The following is a 20,536-nucleotide window of genomic DNA, read 5'->3' as shown; positions in this document are numbered from 1 at the left end:
TCTTTGGAGTAAGGAAAGTGGTTTGCATTCAAACTAAACAAGCACAATATATTTATTATGCTAATCTACAGGAATTCTAGTGCATTTGAGTATTTCTGTCAATAGGTGTTTTGGAAAGTGAAACAAACAAAAAATAAGTGGACAACATTAGCAGAAACATGTATTTTTGAAGAATGAGTCCAGTTCCAGCTGGCTGTGGTGTTTGGACCAAGCTGTAATTAAGATTTCATTAGTAAAAGGGACAGTGCTAGGAAGAGTAAAGCCAAAATCAATCTGCCTCCACCCATCTGCAAAGCTCCAGACCAGCATCTGATCCCAAGCATGAGCCTTAGTGCCTGTGCCCAGAGACAGGGCCCCTTGATTCTTTTGGAAAAAAGCAACAATGCTTCATTTAGTGACTGTAAACATCAGTATGTGAAAACTTGTCTTCTTTTACTTGCTACTGTACTCAATTAGAAATTTTCTCTGTCTATGCCCTGTGAGCAACATCTTTATGTGCAACTCACCTAAAGGTCAAGGAAATCTCTTTACAGGGATGGCTTCAGGTGGAACAGCTGGAGGCCACAGAGAAGTACCAGGAAGGTCCTCTGCTAAAACCAACTGAGCTAAAAACCCTTACATCATTCATCTTACCTGCTCCCAAGCTAGCATTTAGAGCTACTGGGAAGTCTTGAACTCCTGTTTTCTTGGCATATGCAACTTTTTCTGAGAGAAGCTAATGCAGCCTGAGGGCTGCTGCAGTGTCAGTAAAGCTATAGCAGAGGGCAAGGAAAGCACAGGGAAAGAGGAATGGGTGCAGAAAAGAAATTTTCCCCACGTCTCACCCTCTATTTTTGGCTTTCGTGTTGACTGGAAGGAAGACAAGTAGCAGACAATGAGGGCTGTCAGCTATCAGGCCACTCCTAAACTGGGATAAATCCATGTCATTCTTTGCAAAATGACGAGGGTCACAAGAGGCAAGGGACGTCTGCCTGAGCAACCCCTAGAGTCCTCCAGACACAAGTGTGTAAGCACAGCACTTAGACTGACAGTAGCTCTTACTTAGCAAGATCTTTCTTTTTGGTTAATCATATATTTTTGTACAAATAGGAGGATTCTATATTTACCCAGCATAGCAATTTCTTTCACTTCTTAGCAATCGGAGAAATGAGAGATGAAAAAATCCAGCAGCTCATCTCGAATGACTTAATGCCAATACAGGATTACTGCCTATCCCATATTTTCTAATACTTTCCTACCCCAAACACCTGTAGGGACTGGGATTTAACTTTGTATCCTTTAGAAGATTATTCTAATTGAACAGATACTGGGAATTTTTTCCTGATACTTGATCTAAGCTTTATTTCACCTCTTTTGGTGGTAAATCCTTGGTTCTGTATACAACCAAAAATAATTCCCATGTATCACTTGTATTTGAGCAGTACTTGGCCCTGGAGGAAATAAATGCACCATCTTCATGGATGCTGCTGTGGATGCTTGGTGAGGTGCTCCCACAAAAGTACTTATCCTCTTCTGTATCTCTGCAATATTTGAAATGAATATACTGTATAATAACACAGCAAACTTTCCTCTAAGTTATTGTCAGGAATTTGTCACAAAATAGCATTAGTTACTGTCTGGTGGACAGTTGCTCAAGTGGTGGTCTAGAAAACAAACTCCCTTCAGTCATTTGAGCCATTCACAGCTGAATGGAAATTTAGAGGTGTGATATCCATCACATCTCTGCATGAGGCTGCAATCCCTCTGAATGATCCTGGCAGTGGTAAGGAATGCTGAGAGTTGTGTTTTCATGGTGGAATCAGGAGCTTCACTTGTGGAGGTACCAGATTTTCAGTTCATAGGATCATAGAATGGTTTGGGTTGGAAGGGACATTAAGGCACATCTTGTTCCAAACCCCCTGCTAGAGACAGGGGCACTTTCCACTACACCAGGTTGCTCAAAGTTCTTAGTTTAAAACTAATCTTATCCTCTGATTAGTGTCTTATTTTCCACAATCTTACTTTCTTCAACCCACAATCCTATGTTCTCTATCTTGAAATCAGTGATAAGCCTCCATTCATACTTTCTTAGAGATCATTACAGTCTTCTAATTATTCCTTTCAGACACAAGATTCTTTTTTAGTTTCTTTGCTTTTTCCCTGTGTCTCTCCTTCAGAAGAGAAAATTTCCACTCACTACAAATTGTAACAGTTGCAAGTGGGAATGGGTGAGCATTCCTAGATGAATGACCGAGGCACTGTATTAATGTGATTCCCTGATACATTGTAAATTCCATTTGCAAAGAAGCAAAGTTCCTTATTTTAAGCCCTGCTTGCATATTCCCCACCCATGACGGCAGATAGACCATCTCTGAGTTCCAATGGGGAGAGAGCTGGAATTGGCTGCAGACTGCTTTAATGCCACTCTTAATGACAACTTGTGAAGATTAGGAAGTTGTCAGAATCAGATATCAGCAGAAGCTCCAGCTTGCTTTGTGAAGTCAGTCTGAATTAATTAATGGGTAGCTTTCCTTTGATATCGCTTTGATATTTGGCTGCAGCTGGATAAAAATCAACCACAAAGGAAGCTACATTTTGTTTACCACTGCTCAAGACTGTTTAGCTCAATGTGATTTTTTTTTTTTTTTGCAGTTTTTGCTTTTTTAACTTCCCTGGCACAAGGCAATAGATACAGGCTTTTGTTAATAAGTGGAGTTATGATGGCATCTTTTTCGATGACTGTTTATCTCTGCTCCTGCAGATAGTCAGGCTACTGTCTGGTAGCAAAGCCACTACTGATTTCAGCTAAGCTAAAGGAGAAAAGATGGACCATTCCAAAAGTGAGAAAACATTAGCTTTCCCCCTCTGTTAGTGCTTTTCCTGTTAAAAAGTATTTGACACTTTTAATTGTAGAATCATAAAACCATAGAATCATTAAATCATAGAAAGGTTTGGGTTGGAGGAGACCTTAAGGACCATTTAGTTTCAATCTCCTGCCAAGGGCAGGGACACTTTCCACTAGACCAGGTCTGTGCAAGCCTTGTTCAACCTGGCCTTGAACACTTCCAGAGATGGGGCATCCACAACTTCTCTGGGCAACCTGTGCCAGGGCCTCCCCACCCGCACAGTGAAGAATTTCTTCCTAATGTCTAATCTAAACCTACCCTCTTCCAGTTTAAACCCATTCCCCTGTGTCTTGTCAATAATATTTGCTCTCTGCTTTAGAGGGTGCTGACCACTTGCTTCACACACTGACAGCCTAAATTATAAGCTCTGTAGCTACATGCCCTCCATGTCTTTCCAGGGTGGGAATTCACAGCCCATTTGAGCTTCTCTAAAGGTTTTGGATGTCTACCAAGACAATCAGATGGACATGCGTGCACCCCAGATTGGTACTTGCACCAAAATGAATCTCCATGTACTTCTGGCAGCCCCAGTGGCCCTACTGGCCAGAGGAGGAAGGATTTCTTTGTACAGCACAGGGGAAGAGCAGACAAAAAAGTGGCTCTTCCAACTAAGCTGATGAAGATGATAATTTCTTCCAGAGAATGAGCAAAAAATAAATTATCTCTCCGGGTCTGCAAAGAGTGTTTTTAATTAGGCCGAATTAAATAAAGTGTGTTATTAGAGCAGGAGATTCAATTAGGCCACCCAGTTTCACCTCGCTTTTGTAGTATTATGGGGGTTTTGAGCATCACAGAGAAGACAGAACTTCTGTTTTCTCTCTTATCATGTACACTGTCCCATTCAGCAGCACAGTGTGATCATTACCCAACTGAGATAGGGGAAATCTGGCTGGGGCTACCTCAGCTTCCTGCACTACCACAGGAGTGCAAACACACAATGAGCCAGCACTGCATCCCTTCAACAGCAATGGACCACAGAGCAGAGGTGTTTGAAGGAAGCAGCACAGCTCACAGGGTTGGACACAATGGAAGGAGGATGCTGAACAAACATTATCTCTGATATAAACATGCCATGAGGCCCAGGCTCCTTAGTCATAACATAACTCAGCTCCACGGGTGTCAAACATTGCTATCAAGACAGGTAAATGGCATCCAAGGGCACCTCTAATGAGGTTGCTTCCTGATGCCTGCAACTCTGTTTATGATTTGCCTTTCTAATTTCACTATTGTAGGAGTAGTCAGACAGCTAGGAAGGCTCCCTGAACTAGTTTTTCATTATGAAGACAATTTTAATAGCTCGTGTCATGGTGCTAATGAGGCTGACTGAAGCACCTGTACTTTCTGTTCCAGATAACAGAAAACAGCTAACACCAGCAGGAGGATAAATAGCTGTTTGAGAGAGTGCCTGGGCTCTTGTCCTTATCTAAGCACCCCACCTAAATCTTGGTGAGCTCTGCAATACCCTGGAGTACTCCAGTGATGGCCTCTCGATTTTCTTCAGAGATTTCCGTTCTGAAGTGTGCAGCAAAACGTTCTCCAAGTCAGTGGTTTTTGGGCACCCAGCTTAAAAGATATCCTGTGAACTGATCCTCCACCCTCCCTGAGTAAGATTTCTAAGTTGGACAAAAAGGTCTGGAGGGATTTTACAAAGTGATGACCTCAACTGGTCAGAGTTATGGAAACCAGAGGTAAATCCCAGTGTCACACGCCAGAATGGGGATGAACTTCACATCAGTGAATTTTTCTGAGGTCAAGCCATTATTTTGTGTTACTTACTTTCCATCTCAATATTATTATACTGCAAAGCTGTGCAAAAAAAAAAAAAAAAAGAAAAAAATTCCTGAACTACTCCAAGAGTTCTCTAAAAAAGCTAGTGTGCATCTAACTGCTCTCACAGCTGGGCCAATGTGCTCTTGCTTCCTAAACATCCTGATATGGATGTTTGGGATCTAAATCAGCTCATTGATGCCCATGTCCTGTGCAGCTCTGCACCCTCCTGACACACCACAGGTCATCACCCCCGCCAAGTAAGGCAGGTAAAGCTTTAGCCACCTTCTCTCAGTGCCTCAGCAGTGGATCTTCCTGCACTTCCCTGTTCTTGGAGAGTCTCTTCCAAACATTTAAATCTTTTCCAAAAAAGAAAATGCTTACTAGAGCACGGACTCATATCCAGATATCACAGTACTTGAGTCACTGCCCTTAGAACCAGGAAACCAAGTGCTGTTCCTTGTTTTCTCTCACTCCCACCAGAATTCGATACTTTCATACAGCTGGAGCAGCTTCAAGAGGAGAAACGGTGACCCTAATCTTAACTAGGTCCAGTGGTGAAGGCTCTGTTAGGTCAATCCCAGCTAAATCCTTTCAAATTTGACCTTCCATCCCTCAATGAGAAGAAGGGACAATATAAGTATGAACTAAATGTTTTGCTCAATTTAGAGAAGCTATTTTCACTTGGTCAATATTCCCCTCTCCCTACGCCTGCACAACACTCACTATTCTCCCTTTAAGCTGCAAGTTCAGCTACTTACAGAGATTCACTGGGTTTTAAGACACTTTTTTCCATTTTAAAAATCTGGGGCTGGTGATCCATTCTGTGTTTCACAGAGCAATGGCAGGGGCAAACCCAACTTTTCAACTAAGGTGTTTGAAATCAGTGCAAATATTCATTTTCACTGAAGTGGCAGAGTCATTGCAACAGTTTTTTTTTTTTTTTTTTTTTTTTTTTTTTTTTTTTTTTGTTGTTGTTGTTTTGAAGGGCATGGGTAGAAGTGGTATTTTTGAATAAAAAAAAACACCTACATGTCTTCTGAGCTGGGCAAAGTGTATCATTAAGTAAGTTCATTTGCATAGTATTTTAAAGGAAGGAATGGGCCAGATTCACTTTCTCAACATCACTGAGTGTCTTATAGCTCACCTCCTAGGAACAGCTGCTGCCTGGGAATTCTCTTCTTTCCCATCTGGTATTTTTATCATTTAAGCAGTTCTATACTCTTTGGATCCTTCATTAAACAGCATTTGGCCATACTATATGGGTACTGAATTAGTTTAATTTGTCATCATAAATCAATCACTGCAAAGCCTTAACTAAGTTAATTGCTCCTTGAATTCCCTTTCTGTTTGTCAAAATCTCTCAGAGTCACTGATATATCATATTCAGGCTATTATTCAAATCATATTGGATGATTACCTTTTTATTACAGGTAATTTTTACACAATGTTCATATAGTGCTGACAAACCATAAGGCTTAAAACGGAGAAGGGAACTGGATATTAAAACACTACTCCAGAAAGGAGAGTGTCAGGATAGACATTAGAAAGGAGCTCATGATGTAAAGCGAGAACCAGAAATATATTTGGGGTTTTTTGCTTCTTGTTGGACAAATGGTATTTTATCAGAAAGTGAATGAGGTTTCATAGTAAGTCATCATGGGTGCCTGCATTTTGGACCAGATTATTCTGATTATTGTTTTTCATATTCTACATCCCTAAATGGACTTTGAGGTTTCCTTACAGCCAGTACACAACCTGTGGGCAAAGTTCCCTCTAAACCAGTGCTGCTTCCCTATGATGTAAAAAACATTTAATAAAACCAGAAGTGATGCTTGCAATACAAAGATTAAAAATGTTTTCCTTGACAACATCTGGCAAAAAAGAAAGCCATGAATATTTTACAAATACAGTTCCTACAAATTCCACCTTGCTGTTAAAATATTAAGAGCTTTCTCAAAATAGTATTTCTTCCTTGTTAAACCCTTAATCAAATCAATTCATATAGCTAATGTCCTAATTTCATGACAGAACTTCAATACAATAAGTTTGCTGCTACTTGGAATATGCATGTATATCCCACTTGAAAAAAGAACCACGTAAACCATAATTCTGTTAAAAGCATGGAAGTGCAGAGTGTGGGCTGATAATTATTTTTGTGATAACCTTCGGTAGGAGGATATATAAAAAAATGTACATAAAGACAACAAATAACCCTTGCCACGTCCAATAAATCTAACTTCAAATAAAGAACAAAGACTCCAAAGACTTTTAGGCGTGGATTTTACAAATGGATGCCCATTGATTTTTGACTTCAAATAGCCTCTGCATGACATTAAAGGTGCATTTATTCAGCTATTTGGCTCCAAGAATTCAACCAACATATAGTGCTCTTAGGTTACCGCTCTGCACTTAACCCTTGCCAGGAGATCCTACCAGGTTCACTTGTCAGCAAAACAGAGCACATTCTGTTTTTAAAATAAAGCATGTTAAAACTAAAACAATAAACGAATGTCAGTGCCATGAAGGCAGTTAAAGCAGTCCCTGAATGCAGCTCTTTGAGGTTTGCCCTCTATACAGAAGCCAATTTTCACTAAGCAGCAAATTAGAGCATGGGGGAACCAAGATTATTACATCTAACTGAAGGTACAGAAATTTAGATGGGTGGAATTTATTGGATTACTCTGTTTAGGGAATAGAAGTTAAACACCTCTAACGAAGCCATGAGATTCTTAATGAAGATGAGACAAGTTAAGGCCTCAGTTTTACATCTCATCCCAAAGAAGCCCATTTCCAAGATCATTATTACATTCAAATTGAGATTTTCCCTTTTCTCCCTTCTGCCTTTTAAAACAAAATCCAAATGAACACTCCAAGAAAACCTGACTCTAAGCTGAATAATATAAACCACATCCCTATGAGCTATGAGGGTATCAGCAACCTGCTCTCATGCGATGTTTGAAAAGACACATCTGAAAATTCATACTGTTCATTTGCAAGACATAAAAGCTACTTGTGATGCCAGGACCAAGTAAACAGAAGAGAACTGTCCCTGTTTCGTTGATCTGTATCATATATCATAACAATATGCCTGTATTTCTCAAACACTGCATATCAGCTTCTCTGCCTAGCAGCAATCGTACATAACAAGTGATATCTAAATACATATTTTGGGAAAGATAAAAGCTCCCATATATGACAAGGAATATTATGACTAACAGAGAGATTATATTAATCATGAATAAAAAGATGATGTTTGATCCTACTTGTGCAGAAAGTTTTAGATTTTTTTAAAAAAAATCTTTTAAATGAATTTCTATCCTCAGGAAAATGATTAAAACCAGAAAAGCCTTGAGATGTCAGCTGGTGACATGTTTTTCTTCTTTATCTTTCTTTTTTGTTGTTGTTGCTGTGAAAAAAAAAATCTGAGCGAATACAGCAAAGTGCATCATTAACTTCTTATTAATTTTATAATACAAAGGCAATTCAGTTAAAATAGTAGTGCTGCAACTTTAAATTACAGAACTAGCTTGGTATTTAATGAGAGATTTAGCACAGCAGGGTTTCTGTTAAATTAAGTTGTGCCTTCACATCACAGTGGGAAAACAGGTGTATATTGGTTTAGAATTATGGAAATGTTGACTAATTCCAAGGCTTGTAATCAAACAGCAAGGCACCCTGCAATATTTTCTTCCAAGATTCTGCATTAATCATTTATGTCTGGTCTTATTTTCTTCATGTCCACTAAAAGGGTGCAGCTCAAAGGAGCAGATCAAGCGCTGGTGTTTTCATGTCTCTGTTAAGGATGAGGTCCAGGCAAAAAGCAGAGATAGAGACATAGCACTGCAGGCTTTGCTCAAAAAGCTACTTAAATTAAACTGAACATGCAGCCTTGGAAGGGGGATAAATTTCACACTAAACCCCCACTTTTTTGGCTTCACTGGTGCTGATCCAAAACCTGCTTACCGAGCTACCTGGAGCAAGCCTGCATTTAAGAAATGAAGAGACTAAACCCAGAAACAATCTAGACTCTATCAATAATGAACGCAGAGCTATTCTCCTCCACACCTCTGCAGCAGTGCAGGTTACACCTGAGTGCAGGTAAAACACAGATGAGTTCCAAAAGCCACAGCATCCCTGCAGCCCCCTGCTCCTGCCTCTGCCAGCTTTCCTTACCTTACACTAATAAATCACCTGCCTTTGCCTCGGATTTTCTTCCTAGGCTATTTAAGGATGCCTTACCTGATGCATGGTGATATTACAGCAAAAGGGGAAGGCACGGATTCTTTTGTTTCCAGGAGACACCTTATTACTGAACCTCCTACTGACCATACCTCGCTTACTGGAAGCAAACTGACACTCGATGCCCAAATGAACCTGATCCAAATTCATCCCTTGTTGTAGCTCTGACAGAAGATTGCTTCCATTTGCTCTGAGACTATTTCACATACAGAACTACCCACTACTGATTCCCGCTTGTTTGGTAAAAGCTGCTTAGCAGGCAAGAGGAACAATACAGAAATTGCTAAAATTCATATAAGGAGAACCCTGCTAACGTGAAGTGTTTCCAGCACGTGTGCCACAACTTTAAAGAGTGCTTAAGTGAAGTTATTTTGGGAATACACAGATGCAGCATAACAGTATCCCCATACATGCTGAATGTCAGCATACTGCACGTGCAAAATATAGAATCTGTTATATAATATATGCTGAATCATTCTGAAAGACAAGTAGTAGAAATGTATTCAAGTTGCTTCCCTTTATTAGAGGCTTCCCTTTAAAAAAGTAGGTATAACAACTTATAGTAAAATCTAAACATCTCTGGCTGTACCAGGAGTATATTTAAAGCCAAGGCCTCAGAGTCATGGGAATGCAGTGTCCATATTTCCTTAAAAGAAAACTTTCTAACCTCACAGTCAGGACAAGAAAAAACAGCTTAGAAAGATAAATTTTAAATGACAAAGAGCTAGAGAGGGCTTTAGGGAAAAAAATTAAATTTTTGAACCCTATTTTAAAATAACATCAAAAGGTACACTAGCATCTTTAACTGCTGCCTGCTCATTAGCTGTGCAAAAGTCAGGGAGAAAATGATGCCCTGCTCAAGTAAGATGCAATGCAGAGTTGAGCCAGTTTTGCCACCTGTATGTGAGGAAGCAAGAGAAACTGTCCCTCCGAGTCACCCACTGGGATAAATAACATCTCTCAAAACACAGCAAGCAGCTTGGAGGACTCGGGGAAGAACAGAGAAAACTGAAGCTTGGTTTGTTTAGCCTGGAGAAAAGGAGGCTTGTTGTGACCTTACCACTCTCTTCAACTCCCTGATAGGAGGGTGTGGCCAGGTGGGGTCAGGCTCTGCCACCAGGCAATAGGATGAGAAGCCATGTCCTCAAGCTGCACCAGGGGAGGTTCAGGTTGGACATCAGAATGAACTTCTTCACTAAAAGGGTGGTCAAGCTTTGGCTGCCCAGGGAAGTGGTGGAGTCATCATGCTTAGAAATGTTAAAAAAAACAACTGGATGTGGCACTAACTGCTGTGATTTAATTGACATTGTGGTTTTTGGTCAAAGGTTGTACTCGATGATCCTGGAGGTCTTTTCCAGCCCTTACAACTCTGTGATTGTAAGATTCTAAACAGACCCTGTCTACTTTGTGATGCGTAGATCTTGTGGTAGAGCTTGAGGGATGCTATCTGGGCAGGGTGCTGCTCCAGCAGCTTGGGATCACCTCCATCCTACCCAGCCAGTCCACACAGCCATTTGACTCAAAGCATGATGGAGAGCAATCACTCAGTGAGTTGGTTTAGGTGCAACATTTAATGGGGTTAGAGAGCTCTCATCGGAGGGCTCGGCATTTTCTGGCAGTGGGGATGGGAGCCAGCAACTGGGGTTGCAGAGACAGAGAACGCTGAGATTCAGCCTGAGCTCCAAAGGGGTCTCAAAGGGAATTGTCCCCCAGAGCCTTACTTTCTCTCTCTTGAATGGCACATCCATCCTCCACACCCTGAAGTGCTGAGACTCCCACTGGGAGGCTTGTAAGGTCTTGGTACTGTCCCTTGCAGGGGCCAGTTGCTGGAAAGCATCACTTGAAGTGCCACAACTTTTCTCCTGTTCTCCTACCTTTGCAGATTTCCTACCACCATTCCCAGCATTTTCATTGCAAATGACAGAGAACTCCCATTTTACCTTTAGCAGGGCTCATGGGTAACTGTCCCATGACAGCACCTCTCTATGCTGGCCATTTCCATGACACATGAGGTGGCTTTCCTAACAGGAAATCACTTGCATAAAGTGAAAGGAGATATTTCACTTTATGCAATATCTCCTTTAGGAACTAAAGGAGATATTGGCCATATAACTGTCAGTCCAGGCAATGCTCTATTTATTTACACAGTGTATTTATTTATTTTCACGTCTGTAACTAGACACTACAAACATATACTTGAACACTTCTCCTACATCAAGAGGGAATATACCTCCATCCTTTACATTTTTTCAATTCCATCCTCAAAGAATACAGCAGAAAAAATGAAAATGCTGGTACAAGAAGATTTCAGAGTTTAGACATGCAATTACCAGTGATATACTTCTCTCTAGCCCTGTAATTTAAATATAAAATACCATAGGAAAACGCAAGATACAGTTTGTACAATACGACCACAACTGTTCTGAATGCTGGTGCCAGTGGGAGTAGGTGGTGAGGAGAGGTGATGTCAGGAGACAGGATGACCCTGTGCAAGCAGCTACGTGGTACCACACTCCACAACACCCTGAGCTGGGCATTCAGGTTGTTTAAAAACCACGTAAATGAAGGCTGCATTTAACAAACTTTGGCTGTCTTTTGTCTTTTCCTGTTCTCTCCCTTTTCAAACATGATGCCCCACTGGGTGCAGTGTTTTTCTGCCATATGTTTTCTCTCCTCCCTCTGTTCTTCCTTCCCTCCCCCTTAAATAAATTTTAAAAAAGATCCCCACTGCAGTTTGGCCACTGTCTCTACTCAGCAGGAATCAACAACCTTTCCAGCCAAAGGACTTTCTAGAGAACAGCAGCTGCCTTTGGACATGATGCCATTGCTACAGCACTGGCACCAACATGGGACAGACCATCAGCTTAGCCACCCTCCTTGCAGAGATCAAGATCATTTGGGGCACCAAGCAGCATGGAGAGCAAAAGGGCTATTCTTCTGGCAATAAAATAATTAGGATCAAAAAGTAAATGTACTCACCCCAGGTAAAGTTTTAATATTGTGCAGTGCATTCTGTGCCTCAAGAGCAGCTTTTCTTGTATAAAATGTTACGAAACAACAACCTATAGAGAGAAATGAAAAGCTTTCAGAAATTAGTGAGTATGATTTGTGAGAGTACAATAGGGAGGGAGAAAAAACAGTGGTTGAACAACACATTATGAAAGCTGGAAATGTGAATTATCCTGAGGCGCCTGAATGACATGAATAAAAGAAAGCTTGTATGATTTAAAATAAAAAGTCCCCCCCTGTGCATTGCATCTATAGCACACCTGCATTGTTAGTGAACTGTAATCACTCAGAAATTGTTAACCAAAATCCAATTGGCTTTGTACATTGTAAATAAGGTTATATTTTTCTGAAGGCTCCCCATTATACTTTGAATATAAGCAACATGGCAGGCTCAAGCAGCAGGAATTCATTGTTACATCCCAAGCAGAAAATCAGGCTAAAGCAGGACCTTATTTAAAGGGCCTTATACAAAAGAGCTAAGGTTGGTTCCCCCATTTCTTTGAAACCAGGCAGGACTGGAGGTGGGACACTCGTCTCAGTTTCAAGAATGAAAAACAAGCTACAGGTGAATTTGCCACTGCTGGGATAGTGGAGGCTGCTGATAGCTAACAGCTTTAAGGGAGGCTCTGCTCTCCCTGCATCTGCTGAACTTTCAGTAAAGCAGGTGGTTTTAGATGCCTTAATCCTGTGGTTTCCCTTTGGACAGCATGGTCCAGCCAGGTGATGTGTAGGACCAAACATGAGTTGCTGTCACTTTGTCCACTGTGAACATGTAAAGCAGCTTTTGCTGCAGCACACACAACCCCGGCAGCTCAACCAGCCCCAGGGTGAGGTCAGGGCTCACAGGCAGATCCTCAGGGAAGAGCTGTAATGTCACAGGCAGGGGACAAGAAGCAAGGAGCAGGATTTGCCTGTAATACCCCACAGCAATGAAGCCTGCTCCTTGACAGATGATATGTTTGCTGCAGATGGGGTGTTTGGTGCTATGGGGAGAGGGAAAACATTCTGGGCAATGCTGGCTGGGGGGCAGAAGTGGCTCCTGAAGTAAAACCCTACTTCACATGAAACAGGATGATGCAGGTCTTACTGATGAATCAGAAAACAATCCTGTTCTCTTAATCACAGTCAGAGATTTGTTACAACTCCAGAGAAATGTCAAAACCAATCAGTAAATAAAAGAAACCCCAGCTCATGAGTCTTGCTGCTCCCTTGGAGCATGGCACAGATAAAATAATTTGTGCTTCAGGCAGTGAGCAAAGCTTGTATCAGCTCCCTAATGTTGGCCAAGGTGAAACATCCCAGCCCACCTGACATGCCTGCTTGAGTTCAACCCTGCAGCATCCCTGTAGTGGCAAAGGACACATGGAGAAGCTGTGCACAGCAGCATACAGCAAACACTGGAAGCAACCATTGGGGGCCCACATTGGAAGGAAGGGCTGAATCCAGAATGGCCCCTCCACTGCCCCTTGCTTGGCTCAAGCTGTGTATGGCATTGGGAATGCTCCCTCTGGCTCTGCAGCCAGGCCAGTGACAGCCATTACCTCGGTAATAAGCAAAGGTGACCATGTATTGCCAGCTGGAACACAGCAAGTTTATCCCTAATGCACAAAATCACTTGCAGGCACAGCAAAACATGGGCAGGCAGGTAATGCAGACCTAACACACCTGAGAGGAACATTTTTCATACTGCCAACAGGTTCTTTAAAATTTCACACTTTACGATGGAGATGGTTTAATAATTATTTCAGTAAGCGGGACATCATTCGCAGGGATGTGTGCTAGAGACAGGCACAGCCTGTTAAGGTCTGTGTTTCCTGTAAGTGTTTCTAAACCTTCTGTTTCACTGGAAACTCCTGAAAATCTGAGTTATTTTACCCCAGATGAAAATGAGAAAAAAATCCAAGTTTGTGACATTGAATAGTGTTATTTTGAGACAATATTGCAATATTTTTCTATCCTGTCAGCCAGCTCCAAGTCCATCTCCTATTGTTTCTTTTTTGGTTTGTTAGCTTTTTAATATAAGGCTTTTTAACCAGGAGAGAGGATTCAGAGGAGAAAATATCAAGCTGTAATCACAACTTTGCAATTGCCATGTCCTCTTCCATGGGCCCGAAGAGTTTCATTTTAGATTTCGGCTCAGGGGGTTCATTCCGATAAGGAGAAATTTGAAATCTATTGGTTTATCATTCTTGGCACTACTTGAAAGAACTGCACTTGTAAGAAGAATATGCTGTGAAATACCCTTTAACTGGTCATTTTTGGGAAGTAATAGCTCAGGAGAGAAAACTGTTTCTGTGAATGAGGGCCGGAAGAAACAGGAGCTTAATGGGAAACGTGGGGATGTTTCAGGCAGGTCATTGGACCTTGACAAAAATAGAGACTTCTAAGCTCACAGATTGACACATCTGAAAATGCATATGGATACAATTTTTCTCAGGCCGCATTTGGCTCATATCTTCTAAAATAAAGCAAACCCCATAACAAGAGCTGGTTTGTTGTGGTTTGAGGTGAGCATGGACCCTCACTCGTGGACACTTGTATTTGAAGGTATCTGCTGCAGAGTTCAGGGCTGGACTCAAAAAAGAAAATAAGACAACAGAGAGGAAACAGAAAAGGCATAGTCCATGTTTCCCCAAGGAAATGCTGTAGCTCAGCCTATGGGTTTTCCAGAGGTGCTGCAGCCATGTTATACAAACTGCATTGAAGATGGCTCCAGTGTAAAATCCTTTTGGGTCAGTACATAGAAAAAGGACCTAATCCAGTATTTTCTGCCAGAGCATTGGAGGGGAAGATGCCTGTGTAATAGGACAGGGCTAAACTGTGCTTTAGGACTAGTAGCTGTCCCCTGCTGAAAGGCAAAGAGGTAATGACATTCATTCCTCCCTCCATTTTACTAAAGAAAATGTAATATTGCCAAAGACAATCAAGTGGCCCAACGGGAAAAGAAAAAGTATGTTTCCTACGGAAATAAAATTAAAAAATACAAACCTCCCCTTCAGGCCCCATGCACATATAATCTTTGTTTCATTACCAACAAACTCGACAGCAGCTTGAACCGCAACTAGACTTTTCTGACGTCCAAATAACTCAGAGCCTGTCAGTGATAACCTTCTCCTCTCCTAGTCAGGACAACTTAAAAGGTGAATTGGTTTGTAGACATGGTTCTGCCAGTCCTCAACAGCCTGAAATACAGCCCAGTTTAACTGTACATGGGTTAGAGCATTCTTGCCCACAGGCAGAGGAGCTCATCCTGGCAGTCAGTGCCTCCAGAGCAGCAAATCTCCCACGCTCTGCTAAGCTGGTTGTGCTCTACTTGGAGCAGTATTTACTACAGCGTGAGGCATTTCTTCTTTGTACCTTGAAAAAAATGCTGAATGAATCATGCAGATCCCTACAGTCCCTTAAGGACATCGGCAACAACTTCATGGCTATCCTGCCAGATGCTTGAACAGACTGAATAAAACCTGCCACTCCATGCTGCTCAGCATTTAATGGCAACAAATGGGATGCCTGAGAAACAACAGCAGAAAACAGCCCTACTTCTTAAGGCATCTGATGAGCAAACGCTGCAGTGTGGACACTACAATGTTCAACTTCAACACCTCATTAAAAAAAGGGAAAAGATCTCTTACTTCAGCTTGTTTTCACTCTCTCTCTCTCTTTCCCCCTCCCCCCCTTCCCCTTTTTTTCTTTTTTCAAAGGAAATTTAGTGCCAGAGAAAGACCTCAAGGTCCCAGCCATTGGGAGAGAGTTGACACATTCAATTCTCCATGACACATTCAATTCACAAGCCCTTGCTCAGGCTGCCAAAGGCACCAATTAGCACCACTGGTAGAGATTTTATTTATTTAATTTCCACAGAAACCTGTTTAGCAAGACAGTGACAGGGACAAACAGCCTCATGTATGGCTAGAAACAGCTTTATGTGAGACACTGTCAAAGATGGCAGCAATGGATTACAGGGGAATCAAGCCATGGGTTCACTGAAGCCATCATTTAGAAGTGAGGAATGGGAAAAAGATCAAGTAGTGAGGACTTTCACACCACAGGGGCCATGGTTTTCTGTTGGCAGTGAACCTGGGTTTCTGGAGGACTTTGTGGAACAAATTGCAGTTTTCACCATGAAACTTCAAGACATGCCATTCCTCCTGAATTTTTTCAAAGAGCTGTTAGCGACCCCATGCAATGGGGCTTCTCCTCCTGTGTGACTTCTGCTCTATGACCCAAATTTGCCTGCCAGCAGAGCAGTCACAGCTTTGTTAGGATGCAAGATCCAGCTCTATGACATCTCCACGAGCTCTGCTATGCCATTATTTTTGTCACTTTCTCCCAATTCAAACACAGACTAATTATGCCGTGAGAGCTGTTTACATTCCTAATTTTGAATGACTAACAAAGGGAAGCTCTCCTCCACTTGATGATGTGGCTTACACGGTCCTTGTTGGCATTTAATGGCACCGGGATCTGTGTAAGAGGCTTAATCTCTCAGCCAGGATTTCATGCCTGAGTTAATACGGACACCTCCATCTTGCTTCGGGTGAGAAAAAGTCTTTTACAGCTCCCCAAACTGAACAGACAATTCCTGTGTTAGAGTTACCAGGAATTACACATGTGCATCTATATGAGAAAATAACCCTTGGATATGGACAGGAATTAAAACATGCTCCACAAGATGCTCTGAGGTTTTGATTTGCTAAAAGAAAAATATTCTGCAATCTCCCAGGCCTAAAAATTTAACTTTTTGGAATTAAAAGAGAAAAGATACTGGAGGGAAAAAAAAGAAAAGCTCAACCCATATTTATTGGTCTGATATATTAGTTTCTTTAGTTTTCAACTGTCAAAATTTGTCAGTTTGGATCTCTCCTGTGTTGCACATATTATCACCTGCTGCCAGTACCTGAACCCTAACCATGGGGTATAGAAATACAAGAGCTTATCAGGGCACCTGCAAAGCCTGCAACAACTTAAAAGTATGAAATTTGCTTTACCTTCTAGACTAATAAAATAAACACTTCAAAACAGCTATAATGATTATCTGATTATTGAACTCTGCATTCTTTTAGCAAGTAATGGAATACTGGCAGACAAATTCAATTCAAAATACATTCACATTCAGGACATCAACAAAGTCATCATGTTGTGAATTGAAAATTCCTTTAAAGGCAGCGTTTGAATTCTAAGGGGCTGACAGATCAAGGGACTGAAGGCCCTGGAAGGCTAAATGAGTGAAGTCCTGCTATGTTTCTTTCTTTCTGTGAATGAAGCTTACTTTTGTGTGTGCATTTGCAAGCAGAACAGGTGCTGGCTTCATACAAGTTTGGAATCTCAATGGGGACAGTAGCTTCTTGTCAATCCAGCACAGTTCAAGATAGTTTAAGTTCAGGACAATTTATTTTTCTTGGATTTTTTCCCCACTCCAAATGTTTCTTTCTTGATTTCTACATTCACTCATCCGCCACCAAAATTTAAACAGTACACTAATACAGGGCAGCCTTTAACAAGGTCTCTTGCATTCCAGCCATCCACCTGAACTCTGGAATACGTGCTCTGTACATCACAAAAAGCTGCCTGAACAGCGTGATTTCCAGCCAAACACACCATGACTTGTAATGTCATTTTCCAAAAGCCAATGAAGACATTAAAATCTCTTTTCCACTAAAGCCACTGAGAAGACCTGTTGCTACAAGGCATTCAGGTGTGTGGTTGGACAATAAGACTTTTCGCTTTGCTTACATTTTATGCAGTGCAATGGGAGCCTTGCCCGGCGTTTCTTCTTTGCTACAGATGTTAGTGCAATTACCTAAGTTGCACTGAAGACACTGGTCTAGTATTAGGAGAAATGTTTCAAGTCTTAGAGATTTTGATTGGGTGGTTCCATACAAAACCAGAGAAAACCATGAACTGTCTGAATAGCAAATACAGCCATTCCTGACAAAGACACCCAGAAATAAAAATCCTACTAATTTTGGAACTCTGCTTATTAGAAGAAGAAGTTGGCTAAGGCAGGGATGTGATTTGATTCCTACCTGTACAATCCTCATGCTCTATTGCCTATGGAGTCATGGGAGAGTAAGATGGAAAGGATTCACTCCTGAACCCATCCCTGCTAGAATTGTCGAATACAGCAGAAACCAACCTTTAACGATGCCGCCTCCCAATTAGCTCAGGTTTGCTAATAGTTTGATATAATTGGCACCCCGATGGAAACCGTATTACCAGTCCTGTCACCAGCCAGGAAATCGCATTGTCACTCTAATGACAGCACATATTATAGCAATGCCACTTCTAATATTAATACATTAGCTGAATGTAGGCAAGGGCTCACATGTGAGAAGGATTCACAGCTGGGATGTGCCAAATTCCACCCTGTGCTCTATTTTTCCTCCTGGTTACAGCATTTGGGGTGGCAGTGCCCCAGCCCCAGAGTGCCCCGCATCGCACCGCTTGCATTAAAGCACAAATGCTCCAGGCTGGTAACAGCCCTGTAAATGGCCACTGAAAAATGATCCCATGGAGCTCAATTTTTTCTCTCCATGCCTTGCAAGTTATGACGGCCTTTCTGTTAATTGGCCACAAGTCCTAGTTTGTTGTCAGCCTTCAGCTGCACCGGGGAGCTCTTTTGGAGGAGTCGCACTCTGTCATTCCCGTACCCTTGTGAATACAAATGCTCTCTATAAATGTCCTCTGCCTACAAAATGGAAGTGTTTTATTTTTTTTTTCCTTCTTCTTCTTTTATTCCTTTCTTTCTTTTTTTTTTTTCCTTTTCTTTTTTCAACCTAGATTAAATTTGCTGCATTTTCAAGCCTTTTGGGAAAGCAACTAAGAACTAATATGCACTGGTTCCTATCCCACAACACTTCCCTACCCATTATTATGTAAATTTTGACTGAAGTGTGACACAGATAGAAAAGATATCAAGGGCAAAATTGCCAGAATCTACTTTTCGTGCTCTCTGAAATAAGCCACTTATATTAAACAGTTTAAAATGGCTAATAGCTGTACAAGTATCTGAAGAATTTCAATGTACAATTTTTCATATAGGACAATGACAGCTTTTGCAAATTCCTGAACTCTCCTGCTGCCAGTGTAATGACTGGGAAGCAAATGGCCAGCATGCTGGAATGATCTGTTTTATTTCTGAAGGAAGGGCCAACTTCCACACCTGAAGCTTGGCAACACTCATATGATATCTGCACTAAATGATGATAAAGGAGTAAAAAAAGCAGATGCAGAATTAGATTCTATACATGGTGGAAGGGTAAATAAATATACACAAGTCAGGTTTATAGCATCAAGGCAATTTTATGTCATTACAAACTAATCTGTCCCTAAAAAACCACCTTGTGTGCTGGGATGGAAGCTGAGCTTTATTGGTTTGGGCTGAGTAGTGGATGGGAGATGTTGCAACACAAACTCAGGAAGTGCTGTGAAGACAGAGCTGAGCAGTCAGTGGCACTGAACCTGCACATCAGCCCTGCATTAACACCCTGATCTGCAGGAGGCCTGGCCTGGAATGTTCCTCCTTTGCCAGCCCGTCCAACCACCCATCCAGTGCAAATCCCTAGGGAAAGCCATGGAGATAGATGGCAATCAGGCAACCAACATCAGTGGGAAAATCAAAGCAGCAGCTCAGTGCCTCCTGTCGAGTCCATGTTTGGTCTGTTCACATTTCTAGATCTCAGGGGTGGAGAGTAATTGCGATCTTACACATCAGTCCATATGGGCTGCAATAAAAACTGCTTGCCAGAGCTTTTGGAAAAGAAACTCTCAAGTAAGTAGGACAGCAGTGGGAGAGGGTGGGGAAATGGCATTCCAGCCTCTAGCTTTGTGAGGGGGTGTCCTATGGGAAGTTACTGCACTTCCCACTTGTAAAATACAGGCAAGAATATACACAAAATGCAAAATTTTAAACTTGAAATAGTTTTAAACAAGGCTTGTCACTATGTATATATATTGTATCAAGAAAGAAATCTTGAAATTGGGGAGACATCAAAATGAAACAACAAAAAAAATGAAAATACAAATAATTAGGTATTTCTTTTACTGACTTCTTGTAATTTCCCTTTCATCTTTTCTTTCTTCTTTTCCTTCTTATTCTTGCACTAATGCCTCCTAATCTTTAATTCACTTTCTTTTTCCCTCAAATAAATTCTTATTCTTTTCTTTGTAACAGGTGGTTATTGTTTCCCTTTTCTTTGGCCAGGTAACAATTACTGACTTGAGTTTACTGGCTTTAAAATGAACTAACATGTCCTCTATACAAGTTAACCCCTAAGTCTGACCATCTGCTAAATACATCTTTGGATGCAGTAGAGAGAGAGTGTTCAGAGAACAGATGCTTAAAAAGATGGAAACACAGAATTAAGATATCCTCCCTTATTAATCCATTATTGCAGCAGAAAACTGCTGTGACACTGTATCTCAGTTCAAAAAGACTCTACAAAGATCATGTTTACATAAATTAACATAGGCAGGGACATTTCTTTCCCTGATGTCACATCAAAAGCCACATTGTCTCCAGCCCTGGCACTCACTAGTAGCAAATCAAACTTCCCAGCACACACGTCTTATAGTCCTGCATTTCCTTCTATTTATTCTTTCACTTGAATGCTTGAGAAAGATCACTGAAAACT

General features: G+C 41.4%; 1 protein-coding gene and 1 long non-coding RNA gene across 19 annotated transcripts in view; one reads left to right on the top strand and one right to left on the bottom strand.

Moving 5' to 3' along the window:
• The window catches only part of CELF2 (CUGBP Elav-like family member 2), a 543,574-nt gene that overhangs the window by 87,134 nt on the left and 435,904 nt on the right, over positions 1 to 20,536 (bottom strand). For all 18 annotated transcript variants that reach the window (XM_068189476.1, XM_068189481.1, XM_068189469.1 and 15 more), the window contains one exon: positions 11,874 to 11,956. In XM_068189476.1, the coding sequence (XP_068045577.1) occupies positions 11,874 to 11,956 (83 nt within the window). The remainder of the gene's footprint in view (positions 1 to 11,873; positions 11,957 to 20,536) is intronic.
• On the top strand, positions 16,114 to 20,270 carry LOC137473635 (uncharacterized). Its single transcript, XR_010998901.1, has 2 exons — positions 16,114 to 16,440; positions 18,945 to 20,270. It is a non-coding gene; the product is annotated as an uncharacterized lncRNA (long non-coding RNA).

Source organism: Anomalospiza imberbis, chromosome 5 (genome assembly GCF_031753505.1).
Source record: "Anomalospiza imberbis isolate Cuckoo-Finch-1a 21T00152 chromosome 5, ASM3175350v1, whole genome shotgun sequence".
NCBI lineage: Eukaryota > Metazoa > Chordata > Aves > Passeriformes > Viduidae > Anomalospiza > Anomalospiza imberbis.
Note: the sequence above shows the minus strand (reverse complement) of the source record. Positions and strands in the feature narration are given on the sequence as shown.